General features: G+C 35.3%; 1 protein-coding gene across 16 annotated transcripts in view; it reads left to right on the forward strand.

Annotated features, from left to right (window-relative positions):
- PICALM (phosphatidylinositol binding clathrin assembly protein) overlaps window positions 1–19,518 on the forward strand; it is a 120,272-nt gene that overhangs the window by 45,815 nt on the left and 54,939 nt on the right. For all 16 annotated transcript variants that reach the window (XM_027848057.1, XM_027848049.1, XM_027848053.1 and 13 more), the window contains exons 5-8: window positions 1,680–1,773; window positions 10,336–10,447; window positions 11,577–11,683; window positions 12,667–12,708. In XM_027848057.1, the coding sequence (XP_027703858.1) occupies window positions 1,680–1,773; window positions 10,336–10,447; window positions 11,577–11,683; window positions 12,667–12,708 (355 nt within the window). The remainder of the gene's footprint in view (window positions 1–1,679; window positions 1,774–10,335; window positions 10,448–11,576; window positions 11,684–12,666; window positions 12,709–19,518) is intronic.

Genomic DNA, 19,518 nt, shown 5'->3' on the forward strand with positions numbered 1-19,518 from the left:
GCTCTGCATTAGTTGATTTAAATCTTGCCATATGTTTCTGATTTCTTTATATTCATCATTGTTTATGGCGAGGTAATGTTCCATTACATTGATATACTGCAGTTTATTTAGTTGTTTCCCATTGGATGGATACTTGTTGTTGCTGTTACACAAAGTGTTTTTATATTTTTGTATATTATTGGATTTTTCTGTCTTTGGCTTTGTTGGGTATGTATATCTAGCTGTGGTATCCCTGGATCAAAGAGTATGTATAATTGACTTTTTTTAGTGTTATTGTAACATTTTCCAGATTAGTTGAACTAGTTTATAGCAGTAGCATTGCATTCCACCTATACCTGTCTTCATACAAGCTTTCCAATATGTGTCATTTTTTCTTTTGTCATCATTTTCACTCTGTTGTGTGTGTTGAAACCTAAGAATTCTAATGTACATTTCTCTTAATTAAGATTTAGAACACTCTTTTAAATAGTACTTCTTAGCTTGATTTCCTTTTTTGAAGGTTGCCTTTCTGTATCCTTTGACCCTTGGGAAATGACTTTTGTTCTTATATATTTGTATCATTTCCCCATCCTTCTTAGATATCATACCATTTATCAGAGGTACTTGTTACAAAGATTTTTTTCTTCATTTATTTGCTTTTCTGCTCCTTCGTGAGCTTTTCTAGACATAAATTTTTCTTTTTCAGGGAAAGGGCAAGGACTGTCTTATACTTATTTGTATCCACTAGTACCTTGTACATGGTAGGTCCTTAATATTTGTTGAAACTTTGCAAATATGTTCAGTTTTTCTTTCTTGATGGGCTAATCTATAAAGTCTTTATCAGAACTCCGCATTATTTAGTTTTCTTCTTTTAACCCCTTTGACTGCATACCTGGAGTTATCTTTGTAAAAACAACCAGGTATTTGGTATTCTAAATAATATGGGGATCATTTTGACACACCTAGGGATTATTTAAATACTATACTGCTGCATAGAATGTTAGACATCCAAATACCTAGCAACAAAACCAGGTAATTCTTGATGACAGATGCCAGGTAGTAAATCAAAAGTGTAGTTTTCATTCTGATAATTTAGAATGTATATGAATTGTTGGGGAGCTACATGATCTCTGAGATTCTCTTAAACTCTATGATTCTATGCTTCGGGAATTTGTGGAATTGGTGATGTTATGGTGCCATATTTATGTGGTAAACATTTTGCATGAGTATTTTGGAATGGCTATTAGTTGTTCCTGTTATCTAATAGTTATTTTGTTATTTTCCTCTTGTATGATTTCTATTTCATATTTAGTATTAAGTAGAGGCAGTTAGGTAGAAGCACAGTGCATAGAAAATTAGTCCAGGAATCAGAAGGACCTAAGTTCAAATATGGTCTCATGTTTATTAGCTGTGTGACCCTGGGCAAGTCACTTAACCACTGTCTGCCTCAATTTCTTCATCTGTAAAATGGTAATAATACCTTCCTCTCAGGGTTGGTGTGAGGATAAAATGAGATGTTATTTGTAAACCTTAAAGCACTATATAGATACTGTTATTGTTGTTATTGTTTTTATCATTATTCTTAACTGGGAGAAAAAATTATAAGTTTTCTTAAAATTTCCATTAGAATTTCTAAACTATATGGCAATTGTTTTAAGATTTAGTAGCAAACTCATTTTTCCTCCTTGTTTGTTTAATAGGGCTGATGGAGTCATGAGAACAATGAACACAGAAAAACTCCTAAAAACTGTACCAATTATTCAAAACCAGATGGATGCACTTCTTGATTTTAATGTAAGTTCAGTTGTACTTTTAGTTCATTTGTACTTGATATGAATTATTAATAAATTTAAGTACACTTGCTGTTCCTGTAGGGATTACCTAACTAGAAGCCTAACATTTCAATTCCTTCTCTTATTGTAAAATGTTTTATAGATTCTCGATTTTTTTTTTTTGTTTTGTTTTTTTGGTGAAGCACTTGGGGTTAAGTGGCTTGCCCAGGGACACACAGCTAGTGTCAAGTGTCTGAGGCTGGATTTGAACTCCCGTCCTCCTGACTCCAAGGATGGAGCTCTGTCCACTGCACCACCTAGCTGCTCAAGGTTCTCGATTTTAATGGTGATATTGTGCTTTTGGCAAAACCAATAAGTGGGTTTCAAATTAAATTATCTATTATTTTCTTTTAGTGTTTGAAGACTTTCCCTATTTGATTTGTTTTTCTTTCCTTGAGCTCCAATTTTCTACTAAAATTTGCTGGTGGTCAGATAACCCTTGCACAAGTACCACATTTCCAGACATCAAGCATAAATAAAATATTAAGAATATTTTAAAGAGAATACCGAGTAGTATTAAGTTGTGTGTCCAATTTTTTTTTAAAATAATAGCTATTTAGATTGTTTCATTTTTAGATCTCTTAAGTATTTTCAACTCAGTGTGACACTTCTGTTAGCTCCATAGGGATCATAGCAAAGTAGTTTTTAGAAGTAATAGAATGTTCTTAAAAACACTATAAATATTATCTATCTAAAACCAAGAGTAAGTATAATCTGTAGTGGGGATAAACTAGAAGCCTTTCCAGTAAGATCAGGAGTGAAGCAAGGATGTCCTATATTACCACTCTTATTTAATATTGTACTAAAAATGCTAGCTACAGCAGTGAGACAAGAAAAAGAAATTAAAGGAATAAGAATAGGCAACAAGTAAATAAAACTATCACTCTTTGCGGGCAGTATGATGGTATTCTTAGAGAATCAACTGAAATACTAGTTGAAACAATTAACCTTTAGCAGAGTTTCGGGGTATGCAGTAAACCCATATGAGTCATCAACCTTTGTACATATTACCAACAAAATCCAGGAGTAAGAGATAGAAAGAGAAATTCCATTTAAATAACTACAGACAATATAAATTACTTGGGAATCTACCCAAGGCAAACCCAAGAACTACATGAACATAATTACAAAACACTTCATAAAAATAAAGAGAGATCTAAACAATTAGAGAAGTATTAATTTCTCATGGATTGGCTGAGCCAATGTAAGAAAAGTGACAGTTCTGCCTAAGTTAACTTGCTTATTCAGTGCTATACTAATTAAACAACCAAAGAATTATTTTTATAGAGCTAAAACTAATAACAAAATTGATCTGAAAAAACAAAAGGTCAAAAATACCAAGGGAATCAATGAAAAAATTATGAAGGAAGGAGGCCTAGTAGTACCATTTTTCAAACTGTATTACAAAGTAGTAATCATCAAAACAGTCTGGTACTGGCTAAGACATAGAATGGTGAATCAGTGGAATAGATTAGGTTCGCAATACGCAGAAGTAAATGACCATAGTAATCTTTTGTTTGGTAAACCAAAAGATCCAAGCTTTTGGGGCAAGAACTCACTGTTTCATAAAAATTGCTGGGAAAACTGGAAAGCAGTTGAGCAGAAACTAGGCATAGACCAATGTCTCACACAGTATACCAAGATAAGGTCAAAATAGGTACATGATTTCTACATAGAGGTAATATCATAAACAATTTGGGGAAGCATAGAGAATTTTGCCTGTCAGATCTGTGGATAAGGAAGAGTTTATGACCAAACTTGATAGAGAGGATCATTGGAAGGATAATGGGTAATTTAGATTACATAAATTAAAAAGGGTTTGCACAAACAAAATTAATGTAGTCAGAATTAGAAAGAAAACAAGAAACTGGGGAAGGGGGGAATTCATAGCAGATTTCTCTGATAATGGCCTCATTTCTCAAATATATAGGGAACTGAGTCAAACTTATAAAAATAAGAGTCATTCTGTAATTAATAAATGGTCAAAGGATGTGAACAGGTGGTTTTCAGAAGAAGAAATCAAACCTATCAATAGTCATATGAAAAAATGCTCTAAATCACTAATAATTAGAGAAATGGCAAGTTAAAATTACCCTGAGGTACCACATCACACCTGTCAAAATTGATTAACAATGACAGAAAAGGAAAATGACAAATGTTGGAGGGGATGTGGGAAAATTGGGACATGCATGCACTGTTGGTGGAACTGTGAACTGATCCAACCATTCTATAGAGCCATTTGGAACTTTGCTCAATGGGCTGTAAAATTGTACATATTCTTTGACCTAGTCTGTATCCCAGAGAGATCAAAGAAAAAGGAAAATAGACCTATGTGTACAAAAATATCTATAGCAGCTCTTTTGTGGTGGCAAAGAATTGGAAATTGAGGGGATGCCCATCAATTGGGGAATGGCTGAACAAGTTGTATTATACTATTGTGATGAAATACTATTATGCTATAAGAAATGACACTGAAGATGGGTTCAGAAAAACCTGGAAAGATTTACACGAACTGATACCAAGTGAAGTAAACAGCACCAGGAGAACATTGTACACAGTAACAGCAATATTATAATGATTATCAGCTGTGAAAGACTTAGCTACTCTAATCAAAACAGTGATCCAAGACAATTCCAAAGGACTCGGGAATAAAAAATTGTATCTGTATATCCAGAGAGAGAATTGATGAACCCTGAGTGCAGATTGAAACATACTTTTTTCACTTACTTTATTTTTCTTGCCTTCTTTTTTTGTAATGTGGCTAGTGTGGATATGTTTTGCGTGACTTAACATGTATGATTGATAGATTGTTTGCCTTCTTTATGATCGGGGGCGGGGTTAGAAGGAAGGAGAGAATTGAGAAGTCAAAATTTTAAAAAAAATGACTATTAAAGTTCAATTAAAAAAAGAAATAGTAGAATGTTCACATAGTTGTGTAATTGTCACCAGGTGCAAAGGGCAAAGTACTGTGACTGATTTCCAAAAGGAAAGTAAATAGTTTTAAAAGAATAGTCTTTGTCCTCTCATCACTTTTTAGCTTATTTGAATTGTTTGGTGCTATTTTTTTTTTCCTTTGTTGGGGAGTGTGTTAATTTGCATTATGTAACATTTTACCTCACTAGTTTAAATGTTTGGTGATTAATTAATATTAGAGCTGATTTTGCTTTTCAGTAGAACCTTCAAAACCTGAGATGGTTCCATATTTACCTGGGTAGGAAAAGGCTAGGGTTGCTACAAATACAGGCAATGGCATTAGCATACATAACTGGCTTTTAGTCCTGAAATTTCACAAGATCCCAAATGGCAAGAGAAGTATAGGCAGAATTGACTTTGGTTTATCTATGAGTGCTCATAAAAGGGGAATTGAGACAAGGCATGGCCTGAAATTGATCTTTTCAGGAGTCTTCCAAAGTAAAACAAAACAAACCCACAGATGATTTATAGATTCCTTGGCAACACCATATCAAGCATGTCTATACAGACCATTTAGATTGACATTGCATGAGTATAGTTAACTCTGCCAAAATTTGCTGTGGTTAGGTAACCCTTGCACATGTACCATACTTCCAGAAATAAGGCATACATTTTAAGGGAGATGAAGAAAAGCAAACAGTGGAAATGCTCGTGCTAGACAACTGATAACTTGAATTTTGGAATGACACTGCTGCCATCCGTCCATTAGGTGCTTTGTGCTAGGGAGGAGAGGAGATGCTGATTAAGGAATGTGATTAGCCTGTTATTACTACTTATGTTGATTGCTTTATGTTCCAAGTCACCCACTCTGATATTAGGAAGCATAATAATTGGAGTCATAATTCCAGCTTCATAGTTGGAAAGGTTGGGGGGAGATACTCTCGGAAGGTATGGTGCTCTTGCATCCGTAGATCACTAACCTGTAAGGCACCTTTAGGATACAGTTTCTGAAATGTGCGGACGTGAGCATCAAATCCCTATTTGGGACAATGAAGTAAGAAACAGTATTCTTTCTGTGTTCATAGCCTAATGCAGTGTAGTTCTTTACTACTGGTAGGCCTGAGACAGTTTATTACTGTCCTCAACCAGCTGAAGACTGTTCCCACATTCTTCTATGGCCATGCTGTCTCAAGTTTTCAGAATTCACTTTCTCATAATTCTGTGGGAGTTCTAGATTCCAAGGGATATAAGGTGAAGATTTCCTTAGTGTCCTACTTGGAAGATATATAGTAAATATTGTACTGTTAGTCGTGTGTTTGAGCTTCCTCTCACCACTGGGACTAAGTTTACTTTCAAATGAATGAAGGAATATTTGAACACTTGACCAAATCTTAAGATTTTTTTTTGTTTTTTTAAGTACTTTGCTATGGGAGCAGCTACATGGTGCAATAGATAAACTACTGGCTCTGGAGTCAGGAGGACTGAAGTTAAAATCTGACCTCAGATATTTACTAGCTGTGTGACCCTGGGCAAGTCACTTAACTCTGATTACCTCCAAAAAAAGAAAGAAAGGAAGGAAGGAAGGAAGTACTTGGCTATGGTTTTGACCTTCTAAAAAGGTTTATCAATTTGGATTAACATTTTGTTTTTACATCACTTCATTTCCCAATATATCCCTCCTCTATCTCCCTACTCTGAGAGCCATCTTTTAAAACAAAGAATTTAAAAAAGATAATAAAGGCATTTCAGCAAAACCAACCAACACATCAGTTAAGTAACATTATTTGTAATATTCAGCAGCCATAGCTATCCCTTACCATTGCAGATAAATAAACAAGTATTTAGAAAAGAAGGAAGGAAGCACGCATTTATTGTCTGTTACATGCCAAACTTGGCACTAAGCACTTTATCAAAACAACCCTGGGGGGTAGATGCTATTATTTTTCCCATTTTATAGTTGAACAAACTGAGGCAGTCAGAAGTTAAATGACATACCGGGATCACATGGTTACTAAGTGTCAGGCTGGATTTGAACTCAGGATTTCCTGACTCCAGGCCCAGTGCTCTTACCTACTGCACCACTGCTGTTTTATTAAGCACCTCCATGTGCTAGGCACCAGGGGAATACAAAGAACAGAACAATCTACTCTCAAGGAGCTTATACTCTAATGAAGAAGACAACAGTTACGTATGTAAGTATGTGTAGAATAAATATAATGAGAATAGGTGCAAATAAATACAAGCTAGTTAATGAGGACACTAGCATTTGGGTGGGTAGTGGGAAATCAAGAAGTACTTCATGTAGAAGGTAGTGCTTGAGCTGTGTCTTAAAGAAGGAAAGGGATTCTATGAGACAGATGAGAAACTGACTGTTGTATGTGAAGAGCAGAGAGAAAACCAGGCTGGAACTATAGATTGGGTCCAGATTGTGAAGGGCTTTATATGTTCAACAACAAGTATATGTTTTATCCGAGTAGTGAGCCACTGAGGTTTATTGAGTATGAGAGTGACATGATCAGTTTTATGGTTAAAGAAAATTTCTTTGGCAGCAGGGTAAAGGATGGACTGGAGTGGGGAGAGACTTGGGGCAAAGAGAGATCAATTGGAAGCTATTTAAGCAGTCTAGGAAAGAACTGGTGCGGGCCTGAATTAAGGAGGTGGCTGTCTCAATAGCAGAACAGAATTGGATGGCAGAGATATTATGGAGGTAAAAATGATAAGATTTGGATGGATGTGGAAAATGAGGAATCAAGGATGATTCCAGTATTACAAAACTGGGAGAATGGAAAAATGGTGGTGCCTTTGACAGACATAGTTATTTTTGGAAGAAGTATTATTTTGGAGAAGATATAAGTTCAATTTTGAACACATTGAGTTTGTGATATCTCTGGGAAATATAGTTTGAAATGTCCTATAGCCAATTAGTGATGTTGGACTTAAAATCAGGAGAGAGATTAGAATATAAAAGTTTAGGAATCATCAACATAGAGATAATAGATGAATCCATGGGAGATGATGCTGTCCCTGAGAGGGTATGTAGAGAAAAGAATAGAGGGTCCAGAGAGAGAGGAGAGAGATTAAGGGAAAATTAGAGGAGGGGGAGGGAGAGCATTAAAGGGGGAGAGGAGGAGGGTTGAGGAGGCAATCTACTCGAGGTGGGAGGTTTAGCATCAAGCATGAATGAAGGAGGGTTGGCTTCAGCAAGAGGAGCTATCCTTTTGTGAGAGAGTGGGAAATAATGTCAAGGAGTTGTAAAATGAAGGCCATGGGAAAAGGAACTTCATTTGTAGTGGCTTCGGTTTTTGCAGAGGCAAGATCCTCAGCTGAAAGTGAAGGGAGAGGGAGCTGTAAGAAACTTGACGAGTAAAGAGGAGGTTTGGAAAATCTTTTGTGGGGAAATAGATAACAATTAGGGAGGGGGAAAAAGGACAACCTTGCTTCAGGAGGGCCCAGCTGAGTTTGGTAACATGAATTTGTAATACACTTACTCAACGTTGTTATGAAATTTCCTTCAGCTGGTGTTCAGAGACTTACGAGGAACAGAGAAAAAGTAATATTAATCAAGGCTGAGGTTTGGCAAGAGATGAGTAAAGATAGGAATAAAATGGGGTAAGAGATTTAAGGCAGAGGACAGTGTGGGTGCAACAGAACAAGGAACTGGAGAGCAGATGGATGACAGTGGAGGTATGAAATGGATAACTATTAGATTGATGTTGGAGAGGGAAGAAAGTCAAGTCAGAGTATGGGTAATGGCCCAAGAAAGTAGTGAAGATAAGAAGGATTGAAAGTCTTTTAGAGGTTATGGGAAGGCTTGAGATATAAAGGTAGAATGATAGCAGATATGGTCAGATACGGAAATGTCTGAGTTTTTAGTTAGGGAGGGGAACACTTGTAAACAGTGGTGAGAGTTACTATGTGACCATCCCTAAATGCAACTCAGATGGAGTGTATTGGGTTATGTTATTTGAAGAGACTAAGAAATTGAGAGGTTAGAGAGTTTGAGAGAACTTAAAGATGGATGTTGAATTCTTACAGTATAAGGGCAAGGAGTAAGAGAGAAGACAAAAGTCAACCAGAAGCTGCACTCAGTGATAATGACCTGGAGGTTGGTAGAAAAAGAAGAGAAGGAACATTTTCATACCTCTCTTTTTTCCCCACAGGGCCAAGTTTAGTCATTATAATTATAGTGTTCAGTTTTGAATTTTTGTTCTTTGCATTTACACTGTAGTCCTTGTGTATATTGTTTTCTTGATTCTACTTCATTTTGTGTCAGTTTATAGTGTCTTCCTATGCCTCTCTGAAGTCTTCACATTATTTTTTAAATTAATTTTTAACATTCATTTGAGGTTTGAATTCTCTTACTTCTACCCCCCTCACCCACTGAGAAAGCAAGAAATGTGATATCAGGGGCAGCTGGATGGCTCAGTGGATAGAAGTCTGACCTTGGAGTCAGGAGGACCTGAGTTCAAATCCGACCTCAGACACTTGACAATTACTAGCTGTGTGACTCTGGGCAAGTCACTTAACCCTGATTGCCACACACACACACACACAAAAGAAATGTGCTATCAATTGTACATGTGAAATGGTGCAAAACATTTCCATTTTAGCCTTGTTTCGGGGGAAAAAAAGGCAAGAAAAATAAAGTGAAAAAATTATGTTTCAATCTGCACATTGACTCCATCAGTTCTTTCTCTGAAGGTAGATAGCATTTTCTATCATAAGACTTTCTGAATTGTCTTAGATCATTGTATTGATCAGAATAGCTAAGTCATTCACAGTTGATCATCATTACAATATTGCTGTTGCTGTGTACAATATTCTCCTGGTTCTGCTCACTTTACTTTGTATCAGTTTATGTAAGCATTTCCAAGTTTTTCTAAACCTATCCTGCATGTCATTTCTTCGCACAATAGTATTCCATCACAATCATATACCACAACTTGTTCAGCCATTCCCCAATTGATGGCATCCTCTCGTTTTCCAATTCTTTGTTGCCACAAAAAGAGGTGCTATAAATATTTTTGTACACATAGGTCCTTTTCCTTTTTCTTTGATTTCTTTGGGATATAGACCTAATAGTGGTATTGTCAGTGGGTATCGCAGTTTTATAGCCCTTTGAGCATATTTCCAAATTGTTTTCCCTTTTGCTTGGATCAGTACAACTCCACAGGGAGTGCATTAGTGTTCCTGCTTTTCCGTATCTTTTTTGACATTTGCCATTTTCCTTTTCTGTCATGTTAGCCAAAACAGTAGGTGTGAGGTAGTACCTTAGAGTTGTTCACATTGTTTTTTATGGTACAGCAACATTCCTTTACATATAGTATCACACTATGTTTTAGCCATTTCACAATTGGCATCTACTTTATTCCTAGTTCCTTGCTACTGCAAAAGTCCTGCTACAAATATTGTGATGTATTTGAGTTTTCTTTTTATCTTTGATGTCTCTAATCTTGGAATGAAAATACATATAGATAGACAGATAGAATGTATTTTTTATTTACGTTTTTCTGACTACTTAGATGTATAATATAGCTTGAAAACATGTAATGAAGTGATGCTTTTTATTTGAGACTTCTTTTTATCTGATGTTTTCTTGTTTTTTTCCCAGGTTAATAGCAATGAGCTTACAAATGGAGTAATAAATGCTGCCTTCATGCTCCTTTTCAAAGATGCCATTAGACTCTTTGCAGCATATAATGAAGGAATTATTAATCTCTTGGGTAAATATTTCTCTAACATTTCTTACCCTGTATTGAAAGTTAGGGTGAGTAATGCTGACTGAAGTGATCATTTGAAAATGTTCTTCAGATATAGTTTAGATGTTCACATGACTGATTTGTGGAAGAATGATATATATATATATCCCTTCAGTCTCCTAATTAGCTTACTAATTTACCAAATCAATATGGAAGGTGGTCTTTGTGTTTTTGTAAATGTATTTATTCTTATGAACTCCTTTGCTTAGTAAGTATTGTTTTACAAATTTATTAAAAGCATTTCATTTTGTAAAAATCCAAGAATTTTTGGTATGAAAACTTCTTCATGCACCTTACCTATCTATAGATTTTGACTGCATAATTAATGTTTTACCTCTCTCCCTCCTCTTACTTAAAAGTAAAATCTACAAATAGGTACCTGTTAGTGCAAATAACAAATTTATCCTGTGAAGTAACCATATTATTAGAATTCACACTCCATATTACCATTAGGCTGGAACCAGTGACCACATTTTACATAGTTATAACATTAAAAAGTGTAAATTAAAATAGAGTTCTCAAAGAGAACTTTCCAAAGTTCGTGCTCTTTTGGCACAGCTTTCAAGAACATGGGGTCACCTTCACACCATAAACAGAAATCAGAGTGTGCCTTTTTAATTCTTATGCTTTTTCAGCTTTGTATCTCCCAAGAGATTTATAGACTCTTTCCCAGTTTATCCCTACAACAACCTACCATGAGGTAGGTAAAGCAAAGTGTCCTCATAGGATGATCCTAACATGAATAAAACCATGGGTCTGGATCATTAAAAGTGTGTTAAATATATTTGAAAGCAGTCATAATCTGGGATTTTAATTTATGTTCACACTTAGGTGTATTTTAAGGAGTGGTAGAAGAATGAAAAAGGTGTAGAGATTTATTTTTTCCATTGCCAAGAAGTGGAATAATTTAACTTAGGCCAAAAGCATATGAAACACTTGTCTTAAGTACATTAAGTATATATGATATTTATGGAAAGTTTCTCATGCCATTTTGGCAGTTCACCCTGGAATATGCTGATAAAGTTATAAATTGAAACAGAATCTTTATATTTGTTTTGGTTAAAGTATAAGAAATAACTTTTTTCTTTCACAGAAAAATATTTTGATATGAAAAAGAACCAGTGCAAAGAAGGCCTCGACATCTATAAGAAATTTTTGACTAGAATGACAAGGATCTCTGAATTCCTTAAAGTGGCAGAGGTAAAATTGTCAGTGACTTAACATAACTCTTTAAATTCTGTTTTCTAGAGGTTCAGATTGTGATCAAGCAGATAACTCAGGTTCCATGCAGGTGCTTTGAACTCCTACCTGTGTGATGTGGAACCTCCTTGTATTGTGGATTGTGCCTAGGTAAATTTCATTGCAAGTGCCACACAATGGGAGTAACCATATAACTTTGTAAACCAACTTTGAATATCACTCGTGCAGATATTAGTAAATTACCTGCTACTTTTGAATGGGAAGTTACAGGGCTCCTCATTATTTTTCCTGGTTTTCTTTATCAAAAGAGGCTACTGCTCTCTTTTTGTTATAATACTTACGTTTACAGAGCTATTTTAAGGAAACTGTCTTAAAAACTTCTTAAGCACTATGAAAGTGTGAATTATCTTCTTCATTATCATGATCAACATGAGATATATACATAACTGGATTTGTTGTAACATGTATTTGGAATATAACTATGCAGATAGCAAGCAATGTTGCTGGTAAGGTAGTTGGACAGATTTTAGTCCCAGTTTTTTTCCTCATACAGCTGAAAAGATTTAGTTGCTAAAGAGTAGTCAATAACTAGAAATAACAAATTCTATTAAGTTTAATTTTTGAAATGTTTTTTCTTTTTATCTGTACTTCTGTAATGTTTGTTTTAATAAAAACATTCACGTTTTTATATAACACTTTAGAGTTCACAAAATGCTTTTCTTACAGCCCAGTAAGGTTTTAAGGAGTACAAGTATTATTCCCTGTTTTCTAGATGAGAAAGCAGTCTTAGAGAAAGCGATTTGCCCATGTGGTTTTTGTAAGAGTCAGTAGAGTATAAGCCCAGGTTTAACAAAAGTACAGGACTTTTCCACTTTATCATATTCTGTTATAGTCATAATACTTTTGAATAAATGCCATTTTCTAATAGTTTTACTTGTGCATATAAAAAGTTGATTTAAATTTAATGCTTTCTCTTTTTACAGCAAGTTGGTATTGACAGAGGTGATATACCTGATCTTTCACAGGTAATACATTGGAGTTTTTGTTTGTTTTTTGAAGGATAATATATATTTTTATTAAATAGGATACAAAACTGCCGTGAAGGGAAATTGAAAGATTTCATGTAAAGAAGAAAATAATATGAGGTCAGACGGAAAAATCTTACTTTGTTATCAGAACAAACGAATTAAATTATACAGTATTTTATAAGGCCATGACTAAGGGGGTAATCAGAACATTTTCTCCAAGACACTGACGTCATTGGGCATTTTAGGGATTGCTTCCTCTCCTTTAGTCTGGTCCTGTGCTGGTTCACTTGCCAAGTCCTTTGCCACCGTCCCCAGGGTTCCATTGCTGTGTTGCCTCTCTGAAAGAAGCCTGCCTTCCGAAGACTCAGCTATCTGCTGTGCCACTTCTCCTCTCGTACCTCCTTCTAGGGAAAGAGGAGATTTATGGCCATTGCCGTAGGTGGCTGTGCCAGACTTTATGGGAGACAAGCACACCCCCCCCAAACTACCTGCACAACTGTTCCTTAATAGACTGTCCTCTGCACCTGCCACCCCAACTGAATTTGTCCTGAGCATAAGAACTTCTAATTTCACTGTCTTTCACTTCCTGTTTGCTGTAAGTGACTTCCATCCTGGGGAGAATTTAATCTTTATGAGGTTGGATTATGATGTCACCAAGATTGTTAGTTTTCTTGTAGAACCTATTTTGTATGTAAGTTCTTTGTAAGCTGAATAATTAAAAACATTATGTTTTGTCTTCCCATTATAAAAATATTATTTGTTATACAGGATGGCTCTCTGGGGTGGGAGGAGAAGAATGCTGGAAGAAAGTCTGATGTACAGAACAAACAATATCAATAAAATTTATTTGAAAATAAAAAGTAAAGTAGTTTACACTTAAAAATATTAGAAGGCAATGTATAATACACTTTTTCTTATGACACTTTGCTTTAAAGTGTTATTATAGTTATTTTTTAATTTGTGTTAGTAAAAATTGTTGAATATTTTTTCATCCTTTAAAAACTCAGTTTCAATCTGACATTTTCCATGCAGCTGTCCCTCAGTGGTGACTTTCTTCAAGAATTCATGTAACACTTTGCTTGCACTTCTGTTTTTATTATACTTTTTATAGTATCATAGTTATTTGGCTTGTTTCAACCTCCTACTCGACTATATGTTCTGAGGGCAGGAACTACATCTTACCTGAGCTTTGTGTTTCCCTTTGACACTTAATAAATCTATATTTGAATTGAATTTGTTGAACAGTATAAATGCAACTCTTATAATATTTGTTTACATATATATACATAATATATTATATATAATTTTTTTTTTGGTTTTGTTTTTAGGCAATTGGGGTTAAATGACTTGCCCAGGGTCACACAGCTAGTAAGTGTCGAGTGTTTGGTCTGAAGCTAGATTTGAACTCAGGTCCTCCTGACTTCAGGGCCGGTGCTCTATCCACTGTGCCATCTAGCTGCCCCCACTCTTATAGTATTTAGAGCCCATTGCACTGTGGCCATATCTCTCTTTATTTCAGTCTGAAGTGTACGGAGGGAAGGAATTCACCACATCTTTTTCTTATGGAAAATTCTCTCCACTCCTCAAAAAAAGGCTGAGCTCCCTATGCATCAATTGCGCAATGGGTGGATAACTCATGGCATATAAATGTTATGGAATACTATCATGCCCTAACAAATGACCAAAGGGTGGTTTTAGAGAAAGCTGGGAAAACTTGTATGAACTGGTACAGGGTGAAGTAAGCAGAATGTGAATAATCTATACAATAGCATTATAAAGACAGATAACTTTGAAAGACTTAAGAACTCGATCTATGTGTTGACTAGCCACAATTCCAGAGGATTGAAGATGAAGATGGCTATCCTTTTCTATTTTAAGACTTCAGTTGAAGGACAAATTATCTCCTTACCACAATGGTGATTGACAGTTTTGTGTAGGCCACAAAATTAATTAACCTTATGAGTAAAAGTTGCATGGTTTCATGACCACATTCACATAACGTGTACATTTGTCTATAGTATGCATTTTAGTTTATCATATTATTTATTAAATTTTCATTGTTTGGCTGCTCAATTAGGAGGCATGATATATGATTGTTAAAAAAAATGGCAGGAAATCAACTTTGTTATTACAATCTTGATATTTAGCTGGTGCTTTTGTACTAAGTTTTATTGTTTGTTTGCGTTTTTTTTAATTGTTTTTTGCATCCTGAGTGGTATGAGTTATCTGGGACAAACTACTAGTCTCTTATATCCTGTCCTTTAAGTTAACAGCATCTATTTTATGTTGCTTTGGATAATTGTTCTATACCCTTTGAATTTTTTGTGCCCACCCAGCCTATATTTCTTCCCTTGGTCCTCTATGATGTTACTCTGGAACATTGGTTTCCATAACCTAATTTCTTAGTCTATAGTTCTTTTGGTGTGGACAGTCCCTTCACTGAAGCAGATTACAGCTTCTTGAGTTGCTTCGGCCTAAAAATAATTATTATGAACTTTATGGATTACTTAAATGTACATGTAATCCCAGAAATGAGGATATATTTGATTCATTAAGATGTTTTGCGATTTTAGTACAAGAGGTTCTAGGTTAAATTGAAGGGCTAGAACAAGGTCATATGGCAGTGTTTTCTCCATCATCAAACTCACTGTACTATAATTAGGAAGTCAGCTAGAGGCTAGAGCTAGAACTGCTACCCATTAAATTAAATTTAATTGTATGTATGTTCAACTTCAGTGTCGTTTATATACTAAGTAGTCTCCGTTTGTACCAGGTGACTTATTTTAGTTTTTGTTTTTTTTTTCCCTTCCATATTGGGAAGGTGTTCTGAGGAAAGGCAACTTATTAAATAAAACTTGCAAATGCTGTGGAGTCTTTTTGTTTCCAGTGCTCTTGCTTGAACCCCAAACTTAGCTATGGTTTCAGTGGATGTGGTGGCCATGTGGAAGAGTAGGAGTGTGGAAATGGGAATCCTGTATTGCCATGTATTTCTCACATTGGCATAAAACATTGTTTCCTGCACACCTTTTCTACTTTGTTTCTAAAAATGACTTTAACTATCCTGTTAGATCTAAAAAGATTCTTAAAAAACTTCTTACTCTACAACTCTAGTACCTTACAACTTGTATGGACTGTTGTGGTGGTCTCCTAATTGGTCCGCCTCCTTCTATCCTCTCCTCTCTAATTTATCTGCCACATAGCTGCCAAATTGATATTATTAAAACACAGGTTTAACCATGTCATTCATAAGCTCTGGAAGTGCCAATGGCTGTCTCTTGCTTCTAGGATACAATACAAACTTCTGTTTTTCACTTTTAAATCCCTTCACGATCTGGCTTCAGGCTATCTATCTTTTAAGGCTTATTAGCTTGTTATTACCCAAATACTCATCGTACATTCTGCCAAAATCCTTCATGTTCCTTGTAAATAGTAATAACATTAACAGTTAGCATTTAAACTAGCAGCTTTAAGATTTGCAAAGCTCTTTTTTATCCTCACAACAGTTTTGAAATGTGGGTGCTATTACTAACCACATTTTGGTGTTGAGTCAGTTTAGTTGTGTCTGACTCTTTATGATTCCATTTGGGATTTTCTTGGCAAAGATACTGGAGTAGTTTGCCATTTCCTTCTCCAGCTCATCTTACAGATGAGGAAACTGAGGCAAACAGTTAAGTAACTTGCCTAAGGTCACAAAGCTCGTAAGTGTCTGGGGCCAGATTTGACTTCAGAAAGAGTCTTCCTGACTTCCTGGCTTCACTGTGCCACCTGGTACCCAACCACATTTTACAGATGAGGAAAATAAGGCAAAGGTTATATGACTTGTTCAAATTCTCATAGTATCAGAGGTCACATTTGAACTCAGGACTTCCTGGCTCTAAGTCAAGTACTCTCTCCACTTTACCACTAAGTACTTCTATTGTACATGACATTTTCTCTCCTACCGACATCTCGTGTGGCTATATCCTGTGTCTTAAATTCACTTCCTCTTTACTACCACCTCAAAAATCCCTAGCTTAGTTCAAATGCTTACACCTGCATGAAGCCTATCTTGATCCCTCCCCTGTTGCTAGTTTGTATTCTCCCTCCTGCTACCACTTTGTGTATATTTTTTACATATAATTTTCTCGATCTGTTTTGTTTCCTCTAATAAAATATAAATTCCTTGGAATTAGGGACTCATTTTTGTCTGTGTAATCCCAGGACCTAGGATAGTACCTGGTACATAGGTACTTATTAATAAGTGCTTTTTGAATGAATGATTTATTATAATTTTCTGTGGTCAAACAGGTATGAAGAAAGAGGAAAAAAAAACACTTAAAATCTGATTGTAATGAATATCATTTTAAGTTGGGGTTCTGTCATTTCAGAATTTTTTCTGTGTTCTGGTATAATTTTTTTTCCTAATTAATCTCAAGTGAAAAAATCTGTGCAGTAGATGTGTTCATATGTGCTTAGTCTATATAGTGGTCAGTTGGCTTGATTATATTATTTTGGTATAATCCAAATCTTTTAATATTATTGTGTAGATTACCAGTTATGCACAGAAAGAGAAATTAAGGAATGAGGAGAGAGAAGATGTGTGTTTGTGTTGTAGGCAGAGTAGATACCCTGACAATCTTGTCTTAGGTACAATACAGTAGAAGGCACAAATATTAGCGAAGAGTTTTAGTATCTTACTGAGTGCTTGCTTTTAAAGCTGTTCTAGGTTCCTACCTCTCAAAAATCTTTGGACCTAGCTTCAGGGTATGTGAATGTACAAATATGTATGTATATGTATTCCAAGAATTTTTTTCTTTGACCAGACCTGTGATTTCTTTAATGTGGGAAACTTCCCTTTACAAATGTAATTCAGCAATAGCTCTGCATCTTACTATCTTGAGTTTCCTAGGGCACTGAGTTGTTAAATGACTTGCGTAGGCTCACTCAGCCATTAGGCTGGCTTGAATCTAGGTCTTCTCGCGTTGGGCCACTTCCTGTCCCCCTTATACCATATTGCCTCTTCAAGAAGCTATTCTTGGCAAACTTACATTATTTCAAAGCAATTACTTTATTTAAACAATAATAATCCTGCATTTGTAACAGTTCACAATTTGTAGTTTCCTGACAGCTGTATTAAGTAGGTTATCAAAATATTTTTTATCATTCTCTCTTACAGATGAGTGAAGTAAGACTCTGAGATATTGTGATTTGTCCAGTGTCACTTGACTAATAAAACCAGATCTGGAATGCAAACCCAGGTCTTCTGATTCTATTTAGTTCAGTGCTTTTTTTTTTTTTTTTAATTGTACTTCATTGTAAACAATGCTATCTTTGCACATTGAAGTAGTAGTTTTCCAAATTTTTAGACCATCTACAAGTATTAAATTAGCTGTTGATATTTCCAGTGTGAGATCCTTATCTAGTGATCAAGTAGAGGACATATTACTGGAGGAACTGAATTATACCAGTCTTGTATTCTTCCTACAAATAAAATAAAAAGATAAAAGGGAATGCTCACCAGTGACTCACCAGTTCTCCTTGGAAAAGCAGATAAAGGAGATGCAGTTGAATTTATGTCCTAAGGCAAGAAGACACATCGTTTGCAGAGAATGCATTTTTGATAATTGTGAATCATTGTGGTCACTGTAGCTATTTGCAAAAAGACAATGATGTACTACAATTTGTAATAAATTTAAAATGGGTACTGTGACCTAATACTAACCATCATATTTAAAAAAAAAATAGAAAAGCAGATTCTGTATCTTTTAATGCTATGGGTAGGGGATGAATTCTTAACCGAGCAAGGGATAGAGGTAATTTTAAATGATAAACTGATTTTGATTACGTAAAATTGAAAAACTTTTGCACAAACTAAAGTCACCTAGGGCAAGAGGGGAAGTGGTTGGTTAGGAGAAAAATATCTTCATATCAAATTTCTCAATAAGAGTTTGATACCTGGATACATAGACAGCTCACAGAAATATATAAGACCAAAAACCTTTCTCCAGTAGATAGGTGGTCAAAGTATATGAGCAAGCAGTTCACAAAAGCAGAGTTGCAAATTTCACAGCCATATCTAAGAATACTACAAATCACTAATAATAGAAATATAAATCAAAACCACCTTAAGGTTTCACCACATACCCAACAAATGAATAAAGATGAATGAAAGGAATAATCAATTTTGGAGGGTTGTGGAGAGACAGGTACAATAGTGTGTTGTTGGTGCTATGAATTAGTACAGTTATTCAGGAAAGCAATTTGGAATTATGCAAATAAAGTAACTAAAATGATCATCCTCTTTTACATAGAGATTCCACTGCTAGGGCATGGTATGCATAGATAAAAAGAAAAGCCTTGTATACATTGAAATATTTATAGTAGCACTTTTTGTAGTAGCAAAGAACTGGAAACAAAGTAGGTGCCCATCAGTTGAGGAACGACAAAACAAATTGTGTTATATGAATGTAATGAAATCTTGTGAAAGAAGTGATGAGCATGGTGAATTCAGAGAAGCGTGGAAAGACTTAAAGACTTAATGGAAAGTGAAGTAAGTTGAGCCAAAATAAAATATCCACAGTGACTATAGTGACATAAATGGAAAGAACAGCTCCAAAATAGTCAAAACTATGTCATATTACAAATTATAGTGCTGAACTGTTATACAAAAGCTAACAACCTCAAACTTGGCAGCTAGATGGCCTAGTGGATTGAGCACTGGGCCTGGAGTCATAAAGACCTGAACTCAAATTTGGCCTTGAACACTTACTAGCTCTGTGACTCTGAGCAAGTCACTTATCTTCTGTTTACCTGTTTCCTCACCTGTAA

Source organism: Vombatus ursinus, unplaced genomic scaffold (genome assembly GCF_900497805.2).
Source record: "Vombatus ursinus unplaced genomic scaffold, bare-nosed wombat genome assembly UNPS02005659.1, whole genome shotgun sequence".
Classification (NCBI taxonomy): Eukaryota; Metazoa; Chordata; class Mammalia; order Diprotodontia; family Vombatidae; genus Vombatus; species Vombatus ursinus.